Source organism: Propithecus coquereli, unplaced genomic scaffold, assembly GCF_000956105.1.
Source record: "Propithecus coquereli isolate 6110/MARCELLA unplaced genomic scaffold, Pcoq_1.0 Scaffold208, whole genome shotgun sequence".
NCBI lineage: Eukaryota > Metazoa > Chordata > Mammalia > Primates > Indriidae > Propithecus > Propithecus coquereli.
In genome coordinates this window covers 1,753,460-1,774,308 of record NW_012145856.1, presented here as the reverse complement: position 1 = coordinate 1,774,308, position 20,849 = coordinate 1,753,460, and the positions used below count along the sequence as shown (strand labels likewise).

The 20,849-nt window shown below is 41.2% G+C and overlaps 1 protein-coding gene across 3 annotated transcripts in view; it reads right to left on the bottom strand.

The window, feature by feature from the left end:
• ST3GAL5 (ST3 beta-galactoside alpha-2,3-sialyltransferase 5) overlaps positions 1-20,849 on the bottom strand; it is a 55,684-nt gene that overhangs the window by 16,637 nt on the left and 18,198 nt on the right. For all 3 annotated transcript variants that reach the window (XM_012644250.1, XM_012644252.1, XM_012644251.1), the window contains 2 exons: positions 5,396-5,519; positions 3,212-3,323 (listed from right to left, as the gene is read on the bottom strand). In XM_012644250.1, coding sequence (XP_012499704.1) covers positions 3,212-3,323; positions 5,396-5,519 — 236 coding nt within the window. The remainder of the gene's footprint in view (positions 1-3,211; positions 3,324-5,395; positions 5,520-20,849) is intronic.

The window sequence follows — 20,849 nt, the reverse complement described above, 5'->3', positions numbered from 1 at the left end:
ACACGCTACAGCATGGGTGAACCCTGAAGGCATTATTCTAAGTGAAAGAAGCCTGACACAGAAGACCATGTGGTGTATGACTCCATTTATAGGAAATGTCCAGAACAGGCAGAAAGCAGATTAGTGGTTGCTCAGGATATGGGGGTAGGGGGGATAGGGCATGACTGCTAATAGATATGGAGCTCCTTTTGGGGATAAAAATGCTCTAAACTTAGATTATGGTGATGGTTGTCCAGCTCTGTAAATACACTAAAACCATTGCGCCACTTGCTTTAAATGGGTGAACTTTATGATGTGTGAATTATATCTCAATAAAGATGTTTTTAAAGAAAGGATGAAAGACAGAGCCTCAACCAAGGGCCTGCGAGGGGTTTAGTGTGTCTGAAAGGGCAGTGCTGAGACAGTGGGGGTGGCAAAGGAGGCTGGAGAGGCCAGGAGGAACCAAGTCACGCCGTCACACAGGCCACACTCAGAAGCCTGGATGTTCTCCTGAAGGTAAAGGACAGACACCAGAGTTTAAGGAGAGAAGCAACACATCAGAGTCAATTTTCAGAATCTGTGGCCACGGTGGGGCATGCCTGGATGCAGAAGGCGGGTGAGGAGGAGTCAAACTAGGGCAACGTACAAGAGCAGAGGATTTTGAAGGGCAACCCTGGCTCACTGTTCCTTTTCCTACAATCCCAGAAGCTACATATGTTTATAAACACAGTCACCACTCTCAAACAACTCACATTTTAGATGGCAAGACAAGATGCCCCCATAAATGATTACAACAACTGATGGAGTCTGGCAAATTTCTGAGGAGCTTCGAGGCACCACTGTGGTTGTGAGTGAAAGTTACTGAGTCAAGAACCAGTGGTACTGCAGGCAGGAGCGTTTTGAGACTCTTCCAGCTGAGACAGCTGTACCCATAATTCAGAACGGGGAAAGCCCCAGGCTACAAAACCAGGCTACATTTTCCAGCCAGGTACTGGCACATTGCAGAGAACCCCCAAATCTCAGGGCTGGAAGGGATCAGAGAGGCCCAGAACCACTCCCTGTTTGAGGCCTGAATTCCACCTATAGGCCCCTGTAAAGAGTAACTGCCCTAACAACCAGAGCATTTGTTTGACCACTGCAGGGACAAGCAGACCATTCCTGGTCTATTAATGTAGCTTAAGTTAAAAATGATCTCAAGCTGCCAGGGCACATTAATGCAGATGTCACTGGCTGGACAGTGAAACTACTAAGTTGATTTTCCCCAGGCTATTACTAAAACACATCTTTTCCACGCTGTGCTTGTGAAATGGTGTGCTCGGCCCTTCTACAAGAGAGCTCACCTCCCTGCTCAATTAACTCACCCTTTAGAGAAATTATTTTGCAGCTGGTCAGATGGTAATGAACAGGAAAAAGGGGATGCGTAGAGAAAGTGGGGAAGTGCAGCAAAGAAAGGGAAGAGTTCACAGCGTATCAGTAAGTCATGCCAAGTGCCATTATTCTAGGCCTTTCTCAGAAGACAAAAAACAGAGACAGGATGTCTGAAATCTTTATCCACAAGTGCCGCGAAAGGCCTTGGAATTGAAAGGGACCGGAGGGATGTCTGCAAGGCCAGATGGGTGGGGAGGAAAGGGAAACCCAAGGAGAGGGCACTGGACACATCCTGCTCCACCAAAGCAGGGGTGAAATGAGACGAGTCAGCGGACATCTGAGGTCAGATATGCAGGAAGGAAGGCTCTGTGATCAGCAAGACCGAGACTCCCATAAATGATCACAACACCCGACTGAGTCTGGCAAGTTTCTGAGGAGCTTCGACACACCACTGAGGTTCAGGTCGGGGTGCTGAAGTTAAGTGTTTTCCCCTCTGTTTTCAAACTTTCCTTACCATTTATTTGTAACACAATTGAGATGATACAACAGTTTAAGGGTACACTTGGAGTGTTCTGCAGAGGCCAAGCTGTGCATTTAACTGAGCTCGTCATTTGCTTGTTTATACCTCTCTGTATCACAAAAACATCTGAGGCTCTATGAAGGATGTACAGATTAAAGCAGAAACGTGTGAATAAAAATCAGGACTGGGGAGGCGGCTTTGTGTATATTATCTTATTCAACTTTCATGACTATCCTGTTACATAGATGTTTTCACTGCTGAAAAAACTGAGGCTCAAGTAACTTGTCTAAGGTTTTACTGTTATTAAGTAGCAATCAGATTTGACTCTAGGTTAAAAAAAAAAAAAGTAAGCTCTTTCCTCTCTGTACCGTGCTGCCTGTAACTCCTGGCTTCTCTGTGGATACTCTCTACCCAGGCAGAGGGTGGACTGGTCAGGGGCTTGGACTCTGAAACCACATCACTGAGTTCAAACCCTGACTCTACCACTTTCTGGAAAAATTATTTAATCTCCCTGCACCTCAGTTTCCCCAGCTGTGAGATGGGGATGATCATAGCCTCTCCATCCCCGGGACTGTTATGAGGGTTAAATGAGTTAATATCGCTAACACACGTTTGGAATAGTTCTGGCACATAGTAAGCACTGAACTAGATTAACTAGCTAACTAAGCTAGAAGTGGACTTGCATGAGTAGCTTAACCAGGCCGTCATCTGTAAGATGGAGATGATACTGGGATGTGTCCCAGTCCTGAGGAGTAAATGAGATAACACACGTGAAGGAGTGTCCATACATGTCAGTTACCCATCCTGCCACGCTACCTTATCTGCAACCACCTCTTCTTCCAGCCAATGCCTAACATTATTGGATCATTTGGCCACTCTAATCGTCAGTGAAATTAGCACTTCCTATGTCGATCGATTGAGAAACAAATATAAAGTAAAAGAAAAAAACCTTGAAATGCCATTTGAAATCTTTAAAATTAAAAACAAAACACGAGAAGGACAAGTGATATTAAGAGAATTTCTTCCCGTCTGTTTTAACAACACGTACGTGGGCAGCATCACATGAACTCCATGATCAATGCACTAGAGTGTGCAGAGGGGAGCCCACCTCACCCCACAGCACGGCCACAGTCAATGGGAGAAGAATACTGTAGGGTAGATGGGTCAGTAGCTGTTTTTCTAGAAGGGAGTGATATTTGGTTTTGGAGTGCTAAGATTAAGTGTTTTCCCCTCTGTTTTCAAACTTTCATTACCATTTATTTGTAACACATTAGAGATGCTATGACAGTTTAAGTGTACGCTTGGAAATGTTTTCATTTAAACCATACCAACGGGATATCTAACCTTTACGCGGTCAGGATCCACAAAATGCATTTTTTTCATGTCGCATTCTTCAGTAGTATAGTTTAACTTGAGGGTATAAAAGATCCACACTCCAAACATAAGCAGTAGACACCTGGAAAAAAAATCAATTAGGTATAATGATGGAGTCATGTGATAATCATGACACATAATGTGAAATAAATGAAAATTAAACCCAAATCGAGTTTGCCTGCCATGAAGTATAAAAGTACTATCTTTAAATTGACCTCAGTGTGAAAGGAAGGTACCGGTTCCTATTTTCCTGACAAGACAAATTGGCCATTTATGACTGTCTTTGTTATAAGTGAATATAAAAGAACTTTTTTTTTTTTTGCAAGGCACCATAATAAAATCTGAATCACAATGCCAATTATTGGACTTTAAAAAAATCAAGTAAGATTTGAACTATAGAATCTCAGATTCAATGTTTTGTGACTTTAAAATATCAACAGTCCTTTAAAAAAAAAAAACAAAAGAAATAATCTATCCATCATACTTCTAAAGAATTCTACCCAGAATTGAGATTGACTGAAATGAGACAGTACCATTAGCTACCCTTAAGACCATCTAAAAAAAAAATATTTTTAAAGATAATTCATGCTATTATGCAGTTTGACACACACACAGAGGATTTGGAGAAAATAGCTGAGTCTAGTCTTGGTTTAGAAATCTCATTTTTAATAAGCTCCCCAGTGACGCTGACAAATTAAAAGTCTAAAAAAATAAACACCCCAGTTTAAACCAAAGTTTAAGAACCATTGCTTTAAATAATTCGTGTTGTTGAAAAAATAAGGTAAGGAATAAGCTTAAGGGGAAAATAACACATTTTCTAAAGAAAGGGGCAGCTTTAAAAAATATATAGCATCTAGCATAATATACTGTATATAACGGACGTTAAATATTTCTTGAGACTTGAGCTGATGATGCAAGAAGTATTGCCAGAGTGTTTTCACGACTTCAACAGGCTTCCCATGAAAACCTGGACAAGCGTCTTCATTTTTCCCTGGCTCTGAGTATAATGTTAAATGAACAAGATGCTATCCTTTGTGTGAAAAAGCAGGTTGGCAGGGTGGGGGAAAACACACACAAAAAATATTTCTCATCTACATAAAAAACTGGTAACACTGGTTATTTTTACGTGTGGAGGGGAAATGTGGGCAGTGGGGATGAGAACACATTTCACTGAGTCCCTTTATAACTTTTGAATATCTTGTGAACTAGCATTTACCTACTCCTCCCTCCAGCCCTCAGCAATGGGGTCATGTTCAGTGAATATAATACTTCCCTTATTTTGATTAAAAAAAAAAGAGGAAAAAGAAAGAAAGAAAAGTGTTAAAGGCAAGCATGGAATCTACAGCATTTGGCACAGGGTGCTGTGATTCCCAGCGTGAGGCTGCCTCACCCACCCTGCAGGAGCGGCACAGGGCTCTGGTCTCTCTTGTTGCGGCCAGCACCCAATACAATGTCAGGCACGCTACAGGCCTCAATAAATATGGGTTCATGACTAAAAGGAGACTGAATGTAACACAAGTCTTTATTCATATAAATTTCTTTTTCTTAACCTTTTTCCCCTCTACACTTCCTAAGTTGGTAAATAAAGTGAGATGGGAGACTAGATTTCAAGATTGGATTTCTATCTGTAGACACAAAAAAAGGTAATTTTCAACTTAGTTTGACTGCTATATATAAAAAAAAACTGACAAGTTCCTCCTTTATTAATTCTATCACTTACTAGGATATAAGTAAGGGTAACCTGGCTGAAATACTCTATCGTCCTTCTTTATTATTCAATATTTAATAGTATTCAAGTGCCTTCAGGGAAATTTAATTAACTATATTTTAGATTAACTTAAAATAGCTTATGGAAAAAGCTCTCTTTTGTTAAGTAATGGCATGATGAGCAGTGCCCTGTAGGAGCAGCTCTCTCGGCCACCCAGGCTGAGGAACAGGGGCCTGGGCGGCACACTCTTACCAAATACAGCTGGACACATGAACCCGCTCCACCTGTGCACTGAATCCTGACTCGGACATGCCTCTGAATGGTCCTTTGACCAAGTATGCCTCTCCAACATCAGCCATATTTAGGGCAATAATTGAATTTTCCTCCCAATTCTACACAGTTGACCTGAATCAGGGAGATCTTACAGCCCAAGGAGTGGTACTTACTTGAGGATCTTTTTTAACAACAAGCTGGGTCTTCTCATCCTGTTTTGAGTTCGGGTGTACCATTGCAGGGAAGGCCTTGAGCAATCACTTCTCAGTTTCACGCAGTTACACTCACTTGGCATTGCTGTGAAGAGAGGGGAAGAAGACGGAGGAAAACAGAGGGAAGCGTTAGGCAGGTTATGTTTTTCAAAGAGCCTTTATGTGATGCATCCATACCATGAAATACCACTTGGCAGTAAAAAGGAATGAACTGATACACACAACAACTTGGATGAATCCAGAGAGAATTATGCTGAGCCGATACCAAAAGGTTACATATTGTATGATGATTCCCAACATTCTTGAAATGACAAAATTATAGAAATGGAGAATAGGTCAGTGAGTGTCAGAGGTTACTGAGGGGGAGGCAGGTGTGGCTATGAAAAGGCGGCACACGGTACCCTTGTGGTAATGGAAATGGTCTACATCTAGCCTGTACCCAAGTCAGTATCCCAACTGTGATACGGTACCATAGTTTTGCAAGATACTACCACTGGGGGAAAATGAGTAAAGGGTACACAAGATTCTCTGGATTATTTTTTATGACTGTATGTGAACCTACAATTATCCTCAAATAAGTTAATATTTCTTTTTTTTAAATAGACCCTTGGGCCGGGCACAGTGGCTCATGCCTGCAATCCTAGCACTTTGGGAGGCTGAGGTATGAGGATCACTTGAAACCAAGAGTTCAAGACCACCTTGGGCAACTATTGAGACCCTATCTCTACAAAAAACAGAAAAATTGGCTGGCCGTGGTGGTGCGTGCTTGTAGTGCCAGCTACTCAGGAGGCTGAGGCAGGAGGATTGCCTGAGGCCAGGAGTTGGAGGCTACAGTGAGCTATGATCATGCCATTGCACTCCAGCCTAGGCAATAGGTAAGACCCTACATTAAAAAAAAAAAAAAAAAAAAAGACAACTAGCTTTAAGCTGATAACTGCCAAAGCTGAGAGATGGGTACATGGGGTTCATTGTGTAATTTCCTTCACTTTTGTGTATGTTTAAAATGTTCCATAATGAAATAGTTTATAAAGAAAGTGTTACATTAAAAGCAGTAGAGAAGTGTCACATTAAGAAAAAAAAAGAAAAAGAGAATATGGTATGGCAATTTTAAATGAAACTTTTCTTTAAAAAAATACGTGTTCTTGGGTATGTCTGCCTACTTATTACTCTTTTAAATTAATTTTAGTCTCAATTTTTCAAGTTCTAAATAATATTCTAAGGGTATTGTAAGTAGAAATTGGTATGTCTCTCCCCATATTAGTTTTCTTCTTCCTCTCAACTTAATAGAACACTAGATTTTCAGGGGGGCACATGGCCTCCCAGAATAAAGACTACATTTCCCAGCCTCCCTTGGACCTAGGTATGACCTCATGACTAAGTTCTAGCCAACAGGATATGAGCAGAAGCATCCTGGGAAACTTCCAGGGCGCATCCCTTGGCATACTCCCAGCTTCTCTTCATCCCTCTTCCTCCTAGCTGAAATATAGAAACATGATGAGCAACTTCAGACCACACAGAGAGGATATTATCCAAGAATAGTGAAACGAGAGAAGACGACTGGGTCTCTGGCACAACCCCACAGGGCAAAGCTGCCATTCCCTCTCTGGACTGTTTTATTTTAGAGGTATAAACTTCTGTCTAGTTTAAGCAATTGTTAATGAAAAGCAAAGTCATACTCAACTAACAGGCATCAATTACTTTTAAAAAAACTTTTCTTAAAAAATTATTTATTCTTTTGAGACAGTCTCATTCTGTTGCCCTGGGCTAGAGTACAGTGGTGTCATCGTAGCTCACTGCAACCTCAAACTCCTGGGCTCAAGCGATCCCCCTGCCTCTGCCTCCCAAGTAGCTGGGACTACAGGTCCTCGCCATAAGGCCCAGCTAATTTTTCTATTTTAGGTAGAGACGGGGTCTTGCTCTTGCTCAGGCTGGTCTTGAACTCCTGACCTCAAGCAATCCTCCTTGCCTTGGCCTCCCAGAGTGCTAGGATTATTGGTGTGAGCCACCATGCCTGGCTGGCATCAATTACTTTTATGATAAATTTATATATTAATTTAAGAAATGATGTCTTCACTGTATTTAGTTTTTCAGTCAGAGGAAGAAGTCATATCTCATTATGCACTTTATTTTTCCCATTAGGGTTTTGCCTTTTTTTTTTTTTTTGAAAAAAATCTTATCTCAAACTAAACAGATGTTCAAGTATTTCTTTTTCTGCCACCATAAACAATCTCTCTCTCAACTCTAATTCTAACTGTGTAGCAAGAATTTTACCAATTCTAGAGTTAAAGAATTTTTATCACTATCTATCATTCTATTTGAATAGTTTCAAAAAAATAGTGCCAAGGCCCTTATTAATAAACCTTTGCTAAAGAATCTACTGAATTCTTTTTTTTTTTTTTATTTCAGCATATTATAGGGGTACAGATGTTTAGGTTACGTATGTTGCCCTTGCCCCCCGCCAAGTCCGAGTTTCAAATATGTCCATCCTTCGGGTGGTGCGCATTGCACTCTTTGTGTATGCATATACCCGTCCCCTCCTCCCTCCTCCCCCCTGCCCAACATCCAATAGATGTTATTCTTATATGGAATCTATTGAATTCTTAAATGAGAAGTTAGGACAACTGAGACCCTGGAAGGTTTTCAAACACAACTCTGTGGTTACCTAATGCAGGCTCAGCCACGTGGCAGGAACCAGCCGGCTACCTATGGTCAGTGCATATATAAATCGGAAGTTTCGGGGATAACCAGAATGACACAGTTCACACCAAAGAGGACTTCCAGAGAACAAAGCTGACCGTGGCGAGAGTGTGAGAAAGAATCTGTGGTGTGCAAGACAGTGCTCTGCTCTCAGCTCTACTCTGCCCCTCTGGCTATGAGTCTGTAAACTACATTTCCCAGACTTTGTCCTGCCAGCTGCTTCCTGTTGTGATCCCGGGATGTGCTGGTGAAAGACTACAAGACAAGAGGAAAGAAGTCACCTTTCCATTCCCCCAACTTGTTGAAGCTTCTCACAGGAGCAGCAATAGCAGAGGCAATGGAGGGTGCCCACATGTGACTCCAGAAGCAGCTGTGGCACTTCTAGCAACTCTGTGACAAATACAAGCTTCAGCCGTGACAATGGCTTCCTGACGCCCAAGTCCAGCTCTCTGATGCAGCCCCCACCCACGCTCAGACCTGTACATCTGACAACCTGTTTGCCATCTTCCTTTCAAGCAACATTCCTAAGCAGAACCTTTCCCTCCATTCCTTACATGATCACACCATCTGCTCAGTCATTCAAACCAAAAACCTGCAAATTAACCCCAGACTTTCATTCTCAACCCCAATCAATCCCCAGGACCTGTCAATACTACTTCTGAATTTCCCCTGCCCACCACACACCTTTAGTAGCACTTACCTGGACTTCCCTGTCTCAATTTCATCTCCTCGAAGCCATCTTTCTAAAATATTTATCTGCTTAATGGCTCCCAGCTCATCTCAGGTTCTGTCACTCCACGTGACAAACTTGTCTGTCACACTTCACAAATAAATACTGTTAGAAACCTGATGTGCCAGATAGTTGCCTCAGTGCCTTTGCACAGTCTGGAATCCCACTCCAACAATCTGCCTGCTGAACTACTTTTCATCATTAAACCCTACCCAAGCATCTCTTTCCTTCCCTATGAGGTCATTTTCCAACATCATACCCATCCCTGGGCATTTCCCTATCTCTATTTACCACATGAACTGAAATTTTTTTGCAAATTCCTGGAAGGCTGAGCTGCAGGGCCAGGACTTTGTTCACCTTTGTATCTCTAACACCCAGGACAGAGGATGGCACACAGTAGGCCTTTAAGAAACACTTCAAATGGAACGGAATGTACATGACACGTCTGTGTCCTGTCATCTAACAAGATAAACTTTCCCCCAAAAGAGCATTTTCTCAATGCTGGTTAAGATTAAAGCCAAAATTGAATATTAACAGAAATTATGATGGCAAGAATAAAGTGTAAATCCATCAAGCCATCTAAAATGTCAAGGATGGGAAATTTGTTGGTAAATTATGGCACAAACCACATGAATACTCTGCAGTCATTAAAATCTTGCTATACAGTAGAGTCTCTGGCCAGCAGCATCAGTGTCACCCGAGAGCAGGTTAGAAATGCAGAGCCTCAGGCCCCACCCAGGAACCACTGACTCAGAATCTGCATTTTAATGAGATTCTCAGGGGATTCATAGGCATATTAAAATTTGAGAAGTACCAGCTTAACGCACTGGGTACATACATTTATTGAAACAGAAAGACAAAAGAAAAAAGCAGTTTTGTAAAAATGTATGTCTATATACGTGCAGTCATGTTCTAGGATGTATCTATTTATGAGAACTCGACTTCCCAGGAATTTCCCCAAACGCCCCTACTTGGACTCAGTAGTATTTATTTCTTCTGATTTACAAGGGGCCATTTGGATTCCATGCCCCTCAACATCACAAAAGGACGGTCAACCTGGGTCACCTTCACAGACATACAACTGACAAACAGTTGGGGTGGCCATCTGGGGTGGCCTTAAGGATGCTCCCTTGGACAGCCTGGCCCGGGGTTTATTAGCTGAAAGTCATGATCACCTCTACACCATCTGCACTGTTTTCATTCATTTCTTTAATCTTTAACATTCTGTTTGGTGGAGAAGAGACTGAAATTAAAGGTTCGATCATATAAACATTGAATCAGGGCATGCTTTGTTAACTGTTGGAATAACTGCATGCCATAAATTTCAACGGCAATTATGCTTTTAACAAAAATGATCAGAACGTAGAGAAAAATTGTTTATGTCGGCACAGGTAATTATAGGTGTAAGGACATCTGGAAGAAGGCACACATAGGTTATCAACAGGTGGTGCAACTGTGAATTACTATTTTTGCATTCCTTTTTATACTATCTGAATTCTGCACGTAACAAGTTTTATTTCTGAAAAATCGAAACTATTTTCATTTGGAGGGGAAAATCCTCAAGCTATAATTGATATTTACACTATGAAAAGATATTTGAAAACTACCTGAACAAAATATTTTTAGGAACCCTGGATAATCTCTTTAGTACATTAGGGACAACATCCTATAAATCAAGCATTTAAGAGTGAAAAAGCAGGCCAGGCACAGTGGCTCATGTCTGTAATCCTAGCACTCCGGGAGGCCAAGGTAGGAGGGTCGCTTGAGTTCAGGAGTTCGAGACCAGCCTGAGCAAGAGCAAGACCCAGTCTCTACTGAAAAGAGAAAAATTAGCCAGGCATGGTGGCAAGTGCCTGTAGTCCCAGTACTCAGGAGGCTGAGGCAGGAGGATCGCTTGAGCCCAGGAGTTGGAGGTTGCGATGAGCTATGATGGCCACTCTATTCTAGCCAGGGTGACAGAGTGAGACCCTGTCTCAAAAATAAAAAATTAAAAAATTAAAAAAAAAAAGTGAAAAGCAGAAACTAAGTTACCAGATTTTCAGGAGGAACTTCATTAAAAAAGGAACATGTGACTGCTGAGCTAGAAACAATACATTTATGGAAAAGCAAAATAAAAGATGTTGACGCTCAGCAAGTCCAGGCCCCCTCAGGGGCAGAAACTGGGTCACTCCCGTTTCGTGGAAGCTTCACAGGGTTTTCCAAAGAGCTGGTGAATGGATGAACAGAAGGACAAAGGATGACAGAGGCCCCTCCCTTCGGAGGGCTGGTACTCTCACCTTAGCTGGTCTGGCCCTGCAGCTTCAGGTAGAGAAGTAGAGTCTCACAAACATCTCCCCACACTAAAGCCACCCCCAGCCGCTGGTGTGCATGTACACACACAGTCTCTGTTCTGTTTAGCAAACTAGACCCTCTCCTCAATTCATTTACATAATGTGAAGAACGCTTGAGCTAGAATAACAAAACAACTACAGATATGGCCCACTTACCAAAACTGCTTGTACGGATAATCCTAATGCATGCTTCATTTGTCTTTCTAACACTTATCATCATGAGACATATTATTCACACTTTTTTTTACTTTTTAATTACACATTATCTCTTGTCTCCCCCACCAGAATGTAGATTCTATGCAAGGAGGGGTCCCTGCTTCGCACACCATAGTATTCACAGTGCCTGGGATGGTAAGAGGCATAACCTGGGCATCCAATATCTATTTATTGAATAAATACTCAGTTTCGTAGGAGGGTTTCAGAGGTGATGGTGGTTATAGGCATTCCTCCAAAGCTTTTGTTGGCAGGCCATAACAGGGGCTAGCCTGTCTTCTGTCTGTGGCTCCCTCCTGGTCCTCCTTTCCCATCTCGTAAGAGCTAGGATCCCTAGGGATTACCAATCTGACGCATTTCCCACACAGGCTGCTCAGGTAACAGTCTCCACATCATGTCTTAACTAATCACCTTTTTGCAGAAAAGGCCTGGCTTCCAAGATTATATTTTTCTACTCACATATAAAAATGTAACAGATTTCTCTTACCAGCCTATATGCCTGTTGAAGAAATTCCTTTTTTTTGTTTTTATAAATTAATATATAACAATTGCACATATTTATTTGGGACATATGCTATTTTGACACATGCATACCATATGTAATGATCGAATCAGGGTAATTGGGATACCCCTCTCTCAACCATTTATCATTTCTTAGTGATGGGAACATTCCAAATCTTCTAGCTATTTTGAAATATACAATAAATTATTTTTAACTATAGTCACCCCACTGTGTTATCAAACACTAGAACTTAGTCCTGTATTTTTAATAATTCTTATTGAGGCCCCAGTAAAGAAATGTAAGGGCAATAGGCTTTCAGCCCACTTGTAGAACATTTAACTTTTACAAAATTAAGAACTAACCATTCAAGGCCTGGGTGTGGTGCCCCATGCCTGTAATTCCAGCACTTTGGGAGGCTAAGGTGGGAGGATCCCTTTGCGGAGAGTTAGCTATGCTCCCAGCAAAAAATCGGGTCCCCTAGGCAGGAGTTGTTGCAAAGGATAAGAAAATAATAGAAAATGGAAAATAACAGAAATAAAAGAATACACAGAGACGAAGGCATAGTTTTATAGATTTATATAAAGAAAAAGCAAAGTAGGGGTACTGGGGGGTCCCCACAAATATCCCCGTCAATTGTGAGGCCCAGAATAAAGTTTCACATGGGCATTTATAGGTACAGAGATTGTTGCCAGGGGTAACATATTCACATAATAACAGGTAGTTTGTTTTAGGTTAAAAGTCTTTCAAGAGGCTTCTATAGATCCCTTAATTAATTCTGGTTACGAAATCTTTCAAGGACAAACTTCTAAGTTCTAAGATAAAGCTATCACTTAATAGAAGGGTTAAACAGATATAGTGGCTCCATATTTATCTAGTTATTGCAGATAGAGACAGGTCATCAAGAAGTCAAGCAGGAACTGTCCCTTGGGCTTATTGTTTTTAGCTGCAGGTATCTGTATCTGGGCAGACACTCTTTGATCAGTTCTCATCCGGAGATTCCATGCAGACCCCTTGCTTTGTCCTTCAAAGCAGGTGAGAACCACAGGTTTGAGACCACAGCGTCACCTTGGAAAGCAGCTGCTACTGACCTTTGAGATGCCCTCCTGAGGTGGAGCAGCTTTTGATATGCAAACTAACACATTCACATATTCCTTCAGGGCAAAGTCCTGTAAAACTCCTGAGATTGTTTCTGTCTCTAATATAGTTATATTAATTTATGGAGCGACATCCCTTGAGGCCAGGAGTTAAAGACCAGCTTGGGTAGCATAGCAAGACCCTGCCTCCACAAAAAAAAAAAAGAATTAACCATTCAAGACAAGAGCAGAATAGATGCCGCAGAGCAGTACATGATGACTGCCAAATTAACTGCACAGATAATTACTGGTACAAGAGTGAGTAGGGCACTAATATTTATTGAGAGGGATAAGCCTACACATGATCTCACCGAATCCTAAAAAACACCTACCTCACTAGCTTGCTATCTGCATTTAATCTGCTAAAGGACACAAGTGGGTAGCCAAAGGAACTGAGAATTCCACCCCACATCTACCCACCTCCACATCTGTGGCCTCTCACCTGGGGGTGCTTAGCAAGGGTAGGACTTAGAACAACAGGTGAATATACATGTATGTGTGTGGTGAAAGGACAGCATTGTTAATAAACTATCTAACAGAAGGAAAAAAAGAAAAGATCACAGTACACAACTGTCCCGTTGTTTGTTTAACCACCTGTAGCTTAACTTCTTGTCTTTAAGAGTTTGTTTTAACAGCATTTGAAGAGTTACTAAGCAGACAGTAGGGTGTGAGCTCCCTCCCACATCCTCCAGACCATATTCCAAGGAGACTGATAAAGTCGGCCTGGTAGAAAACAAGCACCGCTGTCTCCTGTTATCAATAACATTTTATACAAAAGGTGTTACTTCTTACCCCTACATCTCTCCCACTGTCTTCATTTTCCAGATGATGTTTCTCTTTTGGCTCCTCTTGTTTCCCCTCCATATCACCTCCCTCCTTTGATACACTTTTCTTCCCCTCTTTCTTCCTATTCTCCACCAGTCTGCCCAGCTGCACTCACTCCAGCCAGCTGTTCCAAAATTCCTCCCCACCTGCATGCCAGCTCCCTCTCTGGGAGGTTGCTGGGTCAAAAGACATCATAAATTACTCAGAGCCAAAATAAAAATCAAGCCCTTTTTCTCTCATGACTATCTGAGGCCATTTGCCTCTTTACTAACTTAGATCCTGGCACAGGGGAGTGACAAACCATCTTAACAGTATACTTTATCTCCCAGTTGGCCCCTGATATTTGACATAAACTTCAAAAATTTAAAAAAAAGCCTTAAACTCCACAAGTGGAACTTTTAGACCTAGCCTTCAAGGTCTTCAATAACTGAGATGAGGAGAGCACAGAGAAAAAGAGGGAACGAGAACGGCAGTGGGTCCTAGAATAAAGTTTTCCAAATGGTGGCTACAACTATAAAAGGAGCTTTTCAGAGACAGAGTTATCCTAGAGGCCCATACAAGAAGACACCAGGAACACACCCTTCTCCCAAAACTGAGCCCTACTTCATCTACAACCAACTCTGGGTCACTGGAATAAAAAATGCCCCAGGAAGTGGGCTGCCCAGGACCATGCCCTCTCTACGAAAGGGAGGGACACTAAAAGTGGGAGTACCCTCTCCTTGAGACAGGGGACCACACTTGCCTTCCAGAACCAGTGGGCACCCCACCCAAGCCAACGTCCTCAATACCCACGAATCTTCTGGGACTGCTTTAGTCTGACCGACGGACCCTGGCTTCAAAACCAACTTCACTTCACAACATGGAGATGGCTGAGCCTTGGGTAACTCCCTGTTGCAGGTAAACAAGTTGATTTTCTAATTGATACTGGAGCTACTTACTCTGCTCTTCCTAAATTTTCAAGACCTCTACTTCCTCTATCTCCATTGTCAGAATTAAAGATAAAATACAAAACCCCCTGTGTACTCCATAGCTCCTCTACTCACTGGGAGATCAGGTCTTCACTCATTCCTTTTAGTGCTTCCCAACTGCCCTACACCCTTATTGGAAAGAGATCTCAGGGTGAAGTTAGACACCCAATTCCTTCTATCACCACAGACTTCCTTTCTCCGGCTCTTGGAAAAGACTTAACTGGGATTTTATATACAGCCTTTTCCCCTTGGTATAAACAAATAAAGGTACAATATTTAAGCCCAAAGCCCTAGCTCTGTGCTTTCAAAATATTAATATAAATTTCCACCTTGTTTCACCTAAAAATATCTACTTTTGTCTGTATGTCTGTTTGTGTGTCTATATATGTCATGTGTGTGTGATGTTTTACTCCCAAAATATGTAAAAGAGCTCTAATTAATTGGCTTAAAAAAGTAAACACTTAAATATTTTATCAAAAACATGAAAAAAAAACCTCAAATGCCTTTTAGTTCATATGACTTTGGTAACCTTTGGTAAGTAAAACTAATTTTAAAATTATTATTAAAGTTTAGATATCTTAAGGTCATACAACTACTACTTCTGTGATATTTTAAATTTTACTAGATTTGACAGTGAGTGAGACCAAGAGCTTGGAAAGCCTTCCTTAGAACTATGACAAAGCTGGATAAACCTCCTGCCCTATGTTCTTTTCAGACTCCACAGCTTCCCTAGAATGCCTTTATTTCTTAGCCCTTTTGAACTTATGTAGGGAGACTCTGTTCTCCTGTCCTCTTTCACCTCAATTTCTCCACCCCAACTTGACACTTATTTACCAAAGGTCTTTGGAAATATACAGATACCCACCTTCCTCAACCCCTTATTTTAAAGAGACCTCAACATTTACAGCCTAGGGACTGGATTTTACTCAAAAATCTCCCAGAACAAACTGGGCCCCTCCAACCTTCATGAAAAGGTCCTTTTCAAATAATTCTCACCACTCTCACCATAGCTAAGCTTCTAAAAATTCTGTCCTGGATTCATCTTCCCGACTCAAACCTACTGATCCTCCAGAGGAACCTTCTTCCACCCACTATGAAACTCCCCAGAAACCCACCGGCCTACACCTGCCAGCCCATCTCTGATACCAGACTTTGATATCACTCAACGAAAGCCCCAAAACGGTGAGCTTCAATAATATGCTGTATATATGGCTTCTTATTTTCCTAGTCCTCCTTCTTATATGTCCACCCAACTTACATACCAGGCCTGTCCCCCTGTTGCCTGTATAGAAAACCCTAATAATCATCCTACTTTCCATAATCCCCACCACGGGCGTCCTACAACGTCCCTATCTGCCTACAGTCCAAGAGGCCCTCCGACTTCTCAAAACTGTGAACTCTTCTCACAAATTGTTAGATATGTACCAATATTTCTCCACGGAAGGGGCTTGTCACTATCCCCAGCCCACCTCTTGAATAAAATCAGTTAAAATCATATGTAATCCTTTCATATTCTGATCACCTTGGGTGGGCCATAAACCCAACAATTTGACCCAAAGTAGATCACCTCCTCTTAAACTCTCTGTGTATCGAAGCCAACCTTAATCTCCAGGTAACTATATTCGATTCAGCTTCACGTATGCAACAAACTTCCCTGTGCCTGATTAGTCCATCTCGCCCAGGTCCTTTCGTGAAAAAACTTTTTGATCACTCCCCGACTTACAACCACACTTGCCATCTATCTACTAACAGTGTTTGGGTTAAACTACCTGCCTGGTCCCCTTTCTATAACGTGTACTTTCCTAAACCCCACAGTGTCACTACTACTTGGACCCAGACAAGCTATTAAAAAACCAACATTTGTCCCCCACCCCCTCATTCATGCCCCTTCAAGGGACATAACTTTTGGTTCCAACCTAATAATATCAACAAACCGGGATGTCCAAAACTAAACAACCCTCAGACCTATGAGATAAGATAAAACCCTACTATTCTTTCCTTCAATTAGACATATAATCACTGCACTATTCCTAAATATACCTCATGCTTACCTCTGCTGGCTGAAATGACTTCAGCTTCTACTTATGAAGACATAAAACATGATAATACCTACCTTAAAAAATCTTATTTCAATATATCCATAGATACGTCTAAATCCCCAAAATCAAACTTACTTTCTCTGTAGATCACTTATTTATGCGTCCCAACAAACCAAACAAAAACTTGTACTCTAATATATATAATTTCTAACCTTACTCCGATCAATAATACTATTCCTCATACCCTCAAACCAAGTGTGGAGCCTTTATCATTCTTACAATAACTGGAATAATATCTGGACTTGTTACTGATGCAACTAACTTACTTAATTCAATCTTTCAGTATAAAGACTGTCTTTAAAAATAAGCTAATTAGCCATAGAATCAGCTCAACAAATTAGTATATTACAACAACAAATAAATTCCCTGATGGGGATTGTTTTACAAAACAGACGGGCTCTGAATCTGCTAAGTGCCAGTCAAGGAGACACGCATGCCATATTAAAAGAAAATGATTGTTCCTTTATTAATCAGTAAAAAAAAAAAAAAAAAAATACAAACTAACCTTCAAGACATTTTAAAAAGGACTAATCCACTTCACAAACAAAGAACTTCTGGTGAAATTTTAAACTCCAGGTGTGGCCATGGTTCTCTTGGTTGACACCTCTCTTAGGACCCCTGACAGCTCTACTTTAACACATTTTCAGACCCTACATTCTCCACTATTTAATAACATTCATACAAAACCAAATTAAAGCCCTTACTGTTTCCCTCCAACATATCTCGCCTCTACTCTGGCTTATAAGACCGTTCACTTTCAGCCACTTCCTCTTAATGACCCTCAACTGGACTCTCAGACAGGGGTAACTCTGTGACCCTAAGTTAACAATGGGGAGTGGATTTCCCAACTACTATACTACATTTCTCTGATGCCTTTTTTGCTGGTTAAGCCACATTCTGGAATAACACAATCACAAGAGGCACCCATTCATACTCCTCTTGCTGGATCCTTTAGTAGCCTTGACACATTTCCAGTCTGCTAACTATGAATGCTATGGTATGATTTATGTAAAGATCTCAGAGTGTTTTATAGCCAGTATCTTAAAATAGAAAAAGCACTGCACTAGGCATCAAAGCTCTACACCCAAGTTTGTCACATATTAGCCATATGACATTAAGCAAATCACCCAAACCTAGTAAGAGCTATTTTCTTCATTTGCAAAACAGATATAAAAATTCCTATACTCCCATTCTTACAGGATTGTAAGGATCTAATTATAATAATATATGTCCAATATTTTCTATTTCTAAGGTATAGTAAATGTGAAATATTAATTATATCTTGCTTGCTCATTAAATGAGAAAACTAATCTCTAAAAGGAGATGTCCAAGTCACATGTAGGGCTCATTTTCATATCTCTTAAAGTACTTAGCCTTTCATAGTTTGATTTGAAGAACACTAGCTAGCTGAATACATATATATTGCCAAAGCACTGTTTAGCTGCCTCCTTGTTATAAGCAACAGCAGTGGTTCTTCTTGTTTAAACTTTCCTTTAGTTATATTATATAGTATTTCAACTGTCTAGATTATAACGTTTGTTTGTCTATGAATATATGGTATAAGGCAGAAACTAGAAAGCATCTGAACTGTTGCTTTTTTTTAATTCAGTAGGAAAATGCAATTAAGTACATTACACAAGATAATAGGAACTTATGTCTCATCAAAACATTAATAAATGATGATTTAATGAAAATGCAGTAAGAGAATATAAATGAAAATGAGAAAAGTTGTTTAATACCTTAGATAGCAGTTGCATGGTATGGTAGAAACAGTACTGGGCTAGGAATTGAAAGACCTACGTTCTAGACCTGGCTCTTGGGCCGTATTTGCTGTGTGACACCAAGGAACCCGGGCAATTCATTCATTCATTCAATATTTATTGTACACCTATTGAATGAAGGTACTATGATGAACCCATGAACCCTTATCCTCAAGAAGCACAATCTGGTGGAAGAAGGAAACATATAAATAATCAAAATATAACAGGAAATGCACTAAAATATACCTTATGCATAGGGTTGTGTGGAAGCTGATCAAAAGCCATCAGAAAAGGCAGGAGTGAGGAATGAGGGCCTATGGGTACACAGTTACAGCATTTCTCTTTCATTTCATAAATTGAATGACTGCATCCTAGGTGTTCTAAACTGCTTCAAAAACATAAACACTCATTATACTTCTATAATAACTCTACTATTAGGGAAAGACTCACCCTGGCTAAAAAAGGTCCTTTAACATGTCACTGGTTGCTACAGTTTTGCTCTCTTTAGATGTTCCCTCCAAATCATTTCTCATATTTACTTTTGAGATACAGGCTTCCACCTCATTACGCTGTACTGCATAATGTCCTCAGCCTACAAAAGCAGATCGTGCCTGCTAGGGCCACTGTGCAAAGGAAAAGAGGTAGGGAGGACCCCTCTCAACCCTCTCTTTCTGACCCTTTCTTTCTGTGTGGGGCTTTGCATTTCTAAGGATGGGCCCCTCCTCTGCTTGGGGATGTTACCTAAATCATGAAATGATATTAGTCAAAGCAATGGAACTTCAAAAGCATTTCCTTCCCAGTCCCTACTATAACATTTCTTTTGGCATAAACTGCTCATTGTAATGTATTAAGTATCAGACTTCTGATGACTTGGCATACTTAAGTCACAAAACTACAGAAAACTTTTGAGTTTTTATAATAAAATGGCATTGTGGCTGGGCGAGGTGGCTCACACCTATAATCCTAGCACTCGGAGAGGGAAGATCACTTGAGCTCCAGAGTTGGAGACCAGCCTGAGCAAGAGCAAGATCCCATCTCTACTAAAAACAGAAAAATTAGCTGGGCATGGTAGCACACGCCTATAGTACCAGCTACTCAGGAGGCTGACATAGGGGGATTGCTTGAGCCCAGGAGTTTGAGGTTGTAGTGAGCTATGATGATGCCACTGCACTCCTAGCCTAGGTGACAGAGACCTTGTCTAAAAAAAAAAAAAAAAAAAAAAAAGTAAAATGGCTTTGTTATGCTAAGCGCTACATGTGGGAGAGTCAGGTGTGGTTAGGGGAGAACTGGTTCTTTGGCTCCTTGCTTGGAAGAATCGCAAGCAGGGTTGGTTCGAGGGAATGATAACAGACACGAAGCACTGCCACACAAGGAGCTTTTATTGCAAAGTGGAAGTAAGTTCCAGAGAGAGGAACAAGACTGTCCCCACGAGTGGAGATGACCCTAAGTTTAAAGACAGAGTACGGAAAGTATAGTACACTCTCAAGGTCAGTAGAGAGCATACTGCTCCAATAAGAAACAGCGTCAACCCAGGGTTAGGGTCTGTCCTTTATGCTAATCCCTAATAATATGTTAAGCTGGGGGTAGAAAATTCACATCTTTTGGGGGCAGTGGATGGAGACTCCTGGAATCATGTACCGTCCCACTTCCTGTCCTTGTATGGCTGACTCCAGAACTGTCATGGTGCTAGGGGGTGTGAGTTTTACTATGTTAATGAGGGCAAGGTCACCTTTCGTCATAAGCTCCTAGCTTCTGTGCATGCTTCCAGTCGGGAAAAGGCCCTAACCTCAAGTTCTTGCTGTTGTGGTTTCTTTTCTCTGTTTTTATTGGTCCCGACCCTCAATCCTTGACCACATCCCCCCTATCGCCTGTCCTGCTGACTGCATACCCCTCATCCCTACCTAACAGGAGTAGAGGCAATAGCAACTCTCTCCCTTTCCCTCCCCCCCCACATAACACCTGCCTTGTCAACTTTAAAGGGTACAACCTGGTCACTGACTTATCCTACATCATCTAGTAGTTGAAATTATCGTGTTGCTGTAAACACTTTGCTTTCCTAGTGATGATTATATCAACTCTTTCTCTCTGTAGCAGTTCTGGTGGGGAAGACACAAAGAGGAATCAACAGTAGAGCCAACTGAGAAATAAGAGGGAGAGA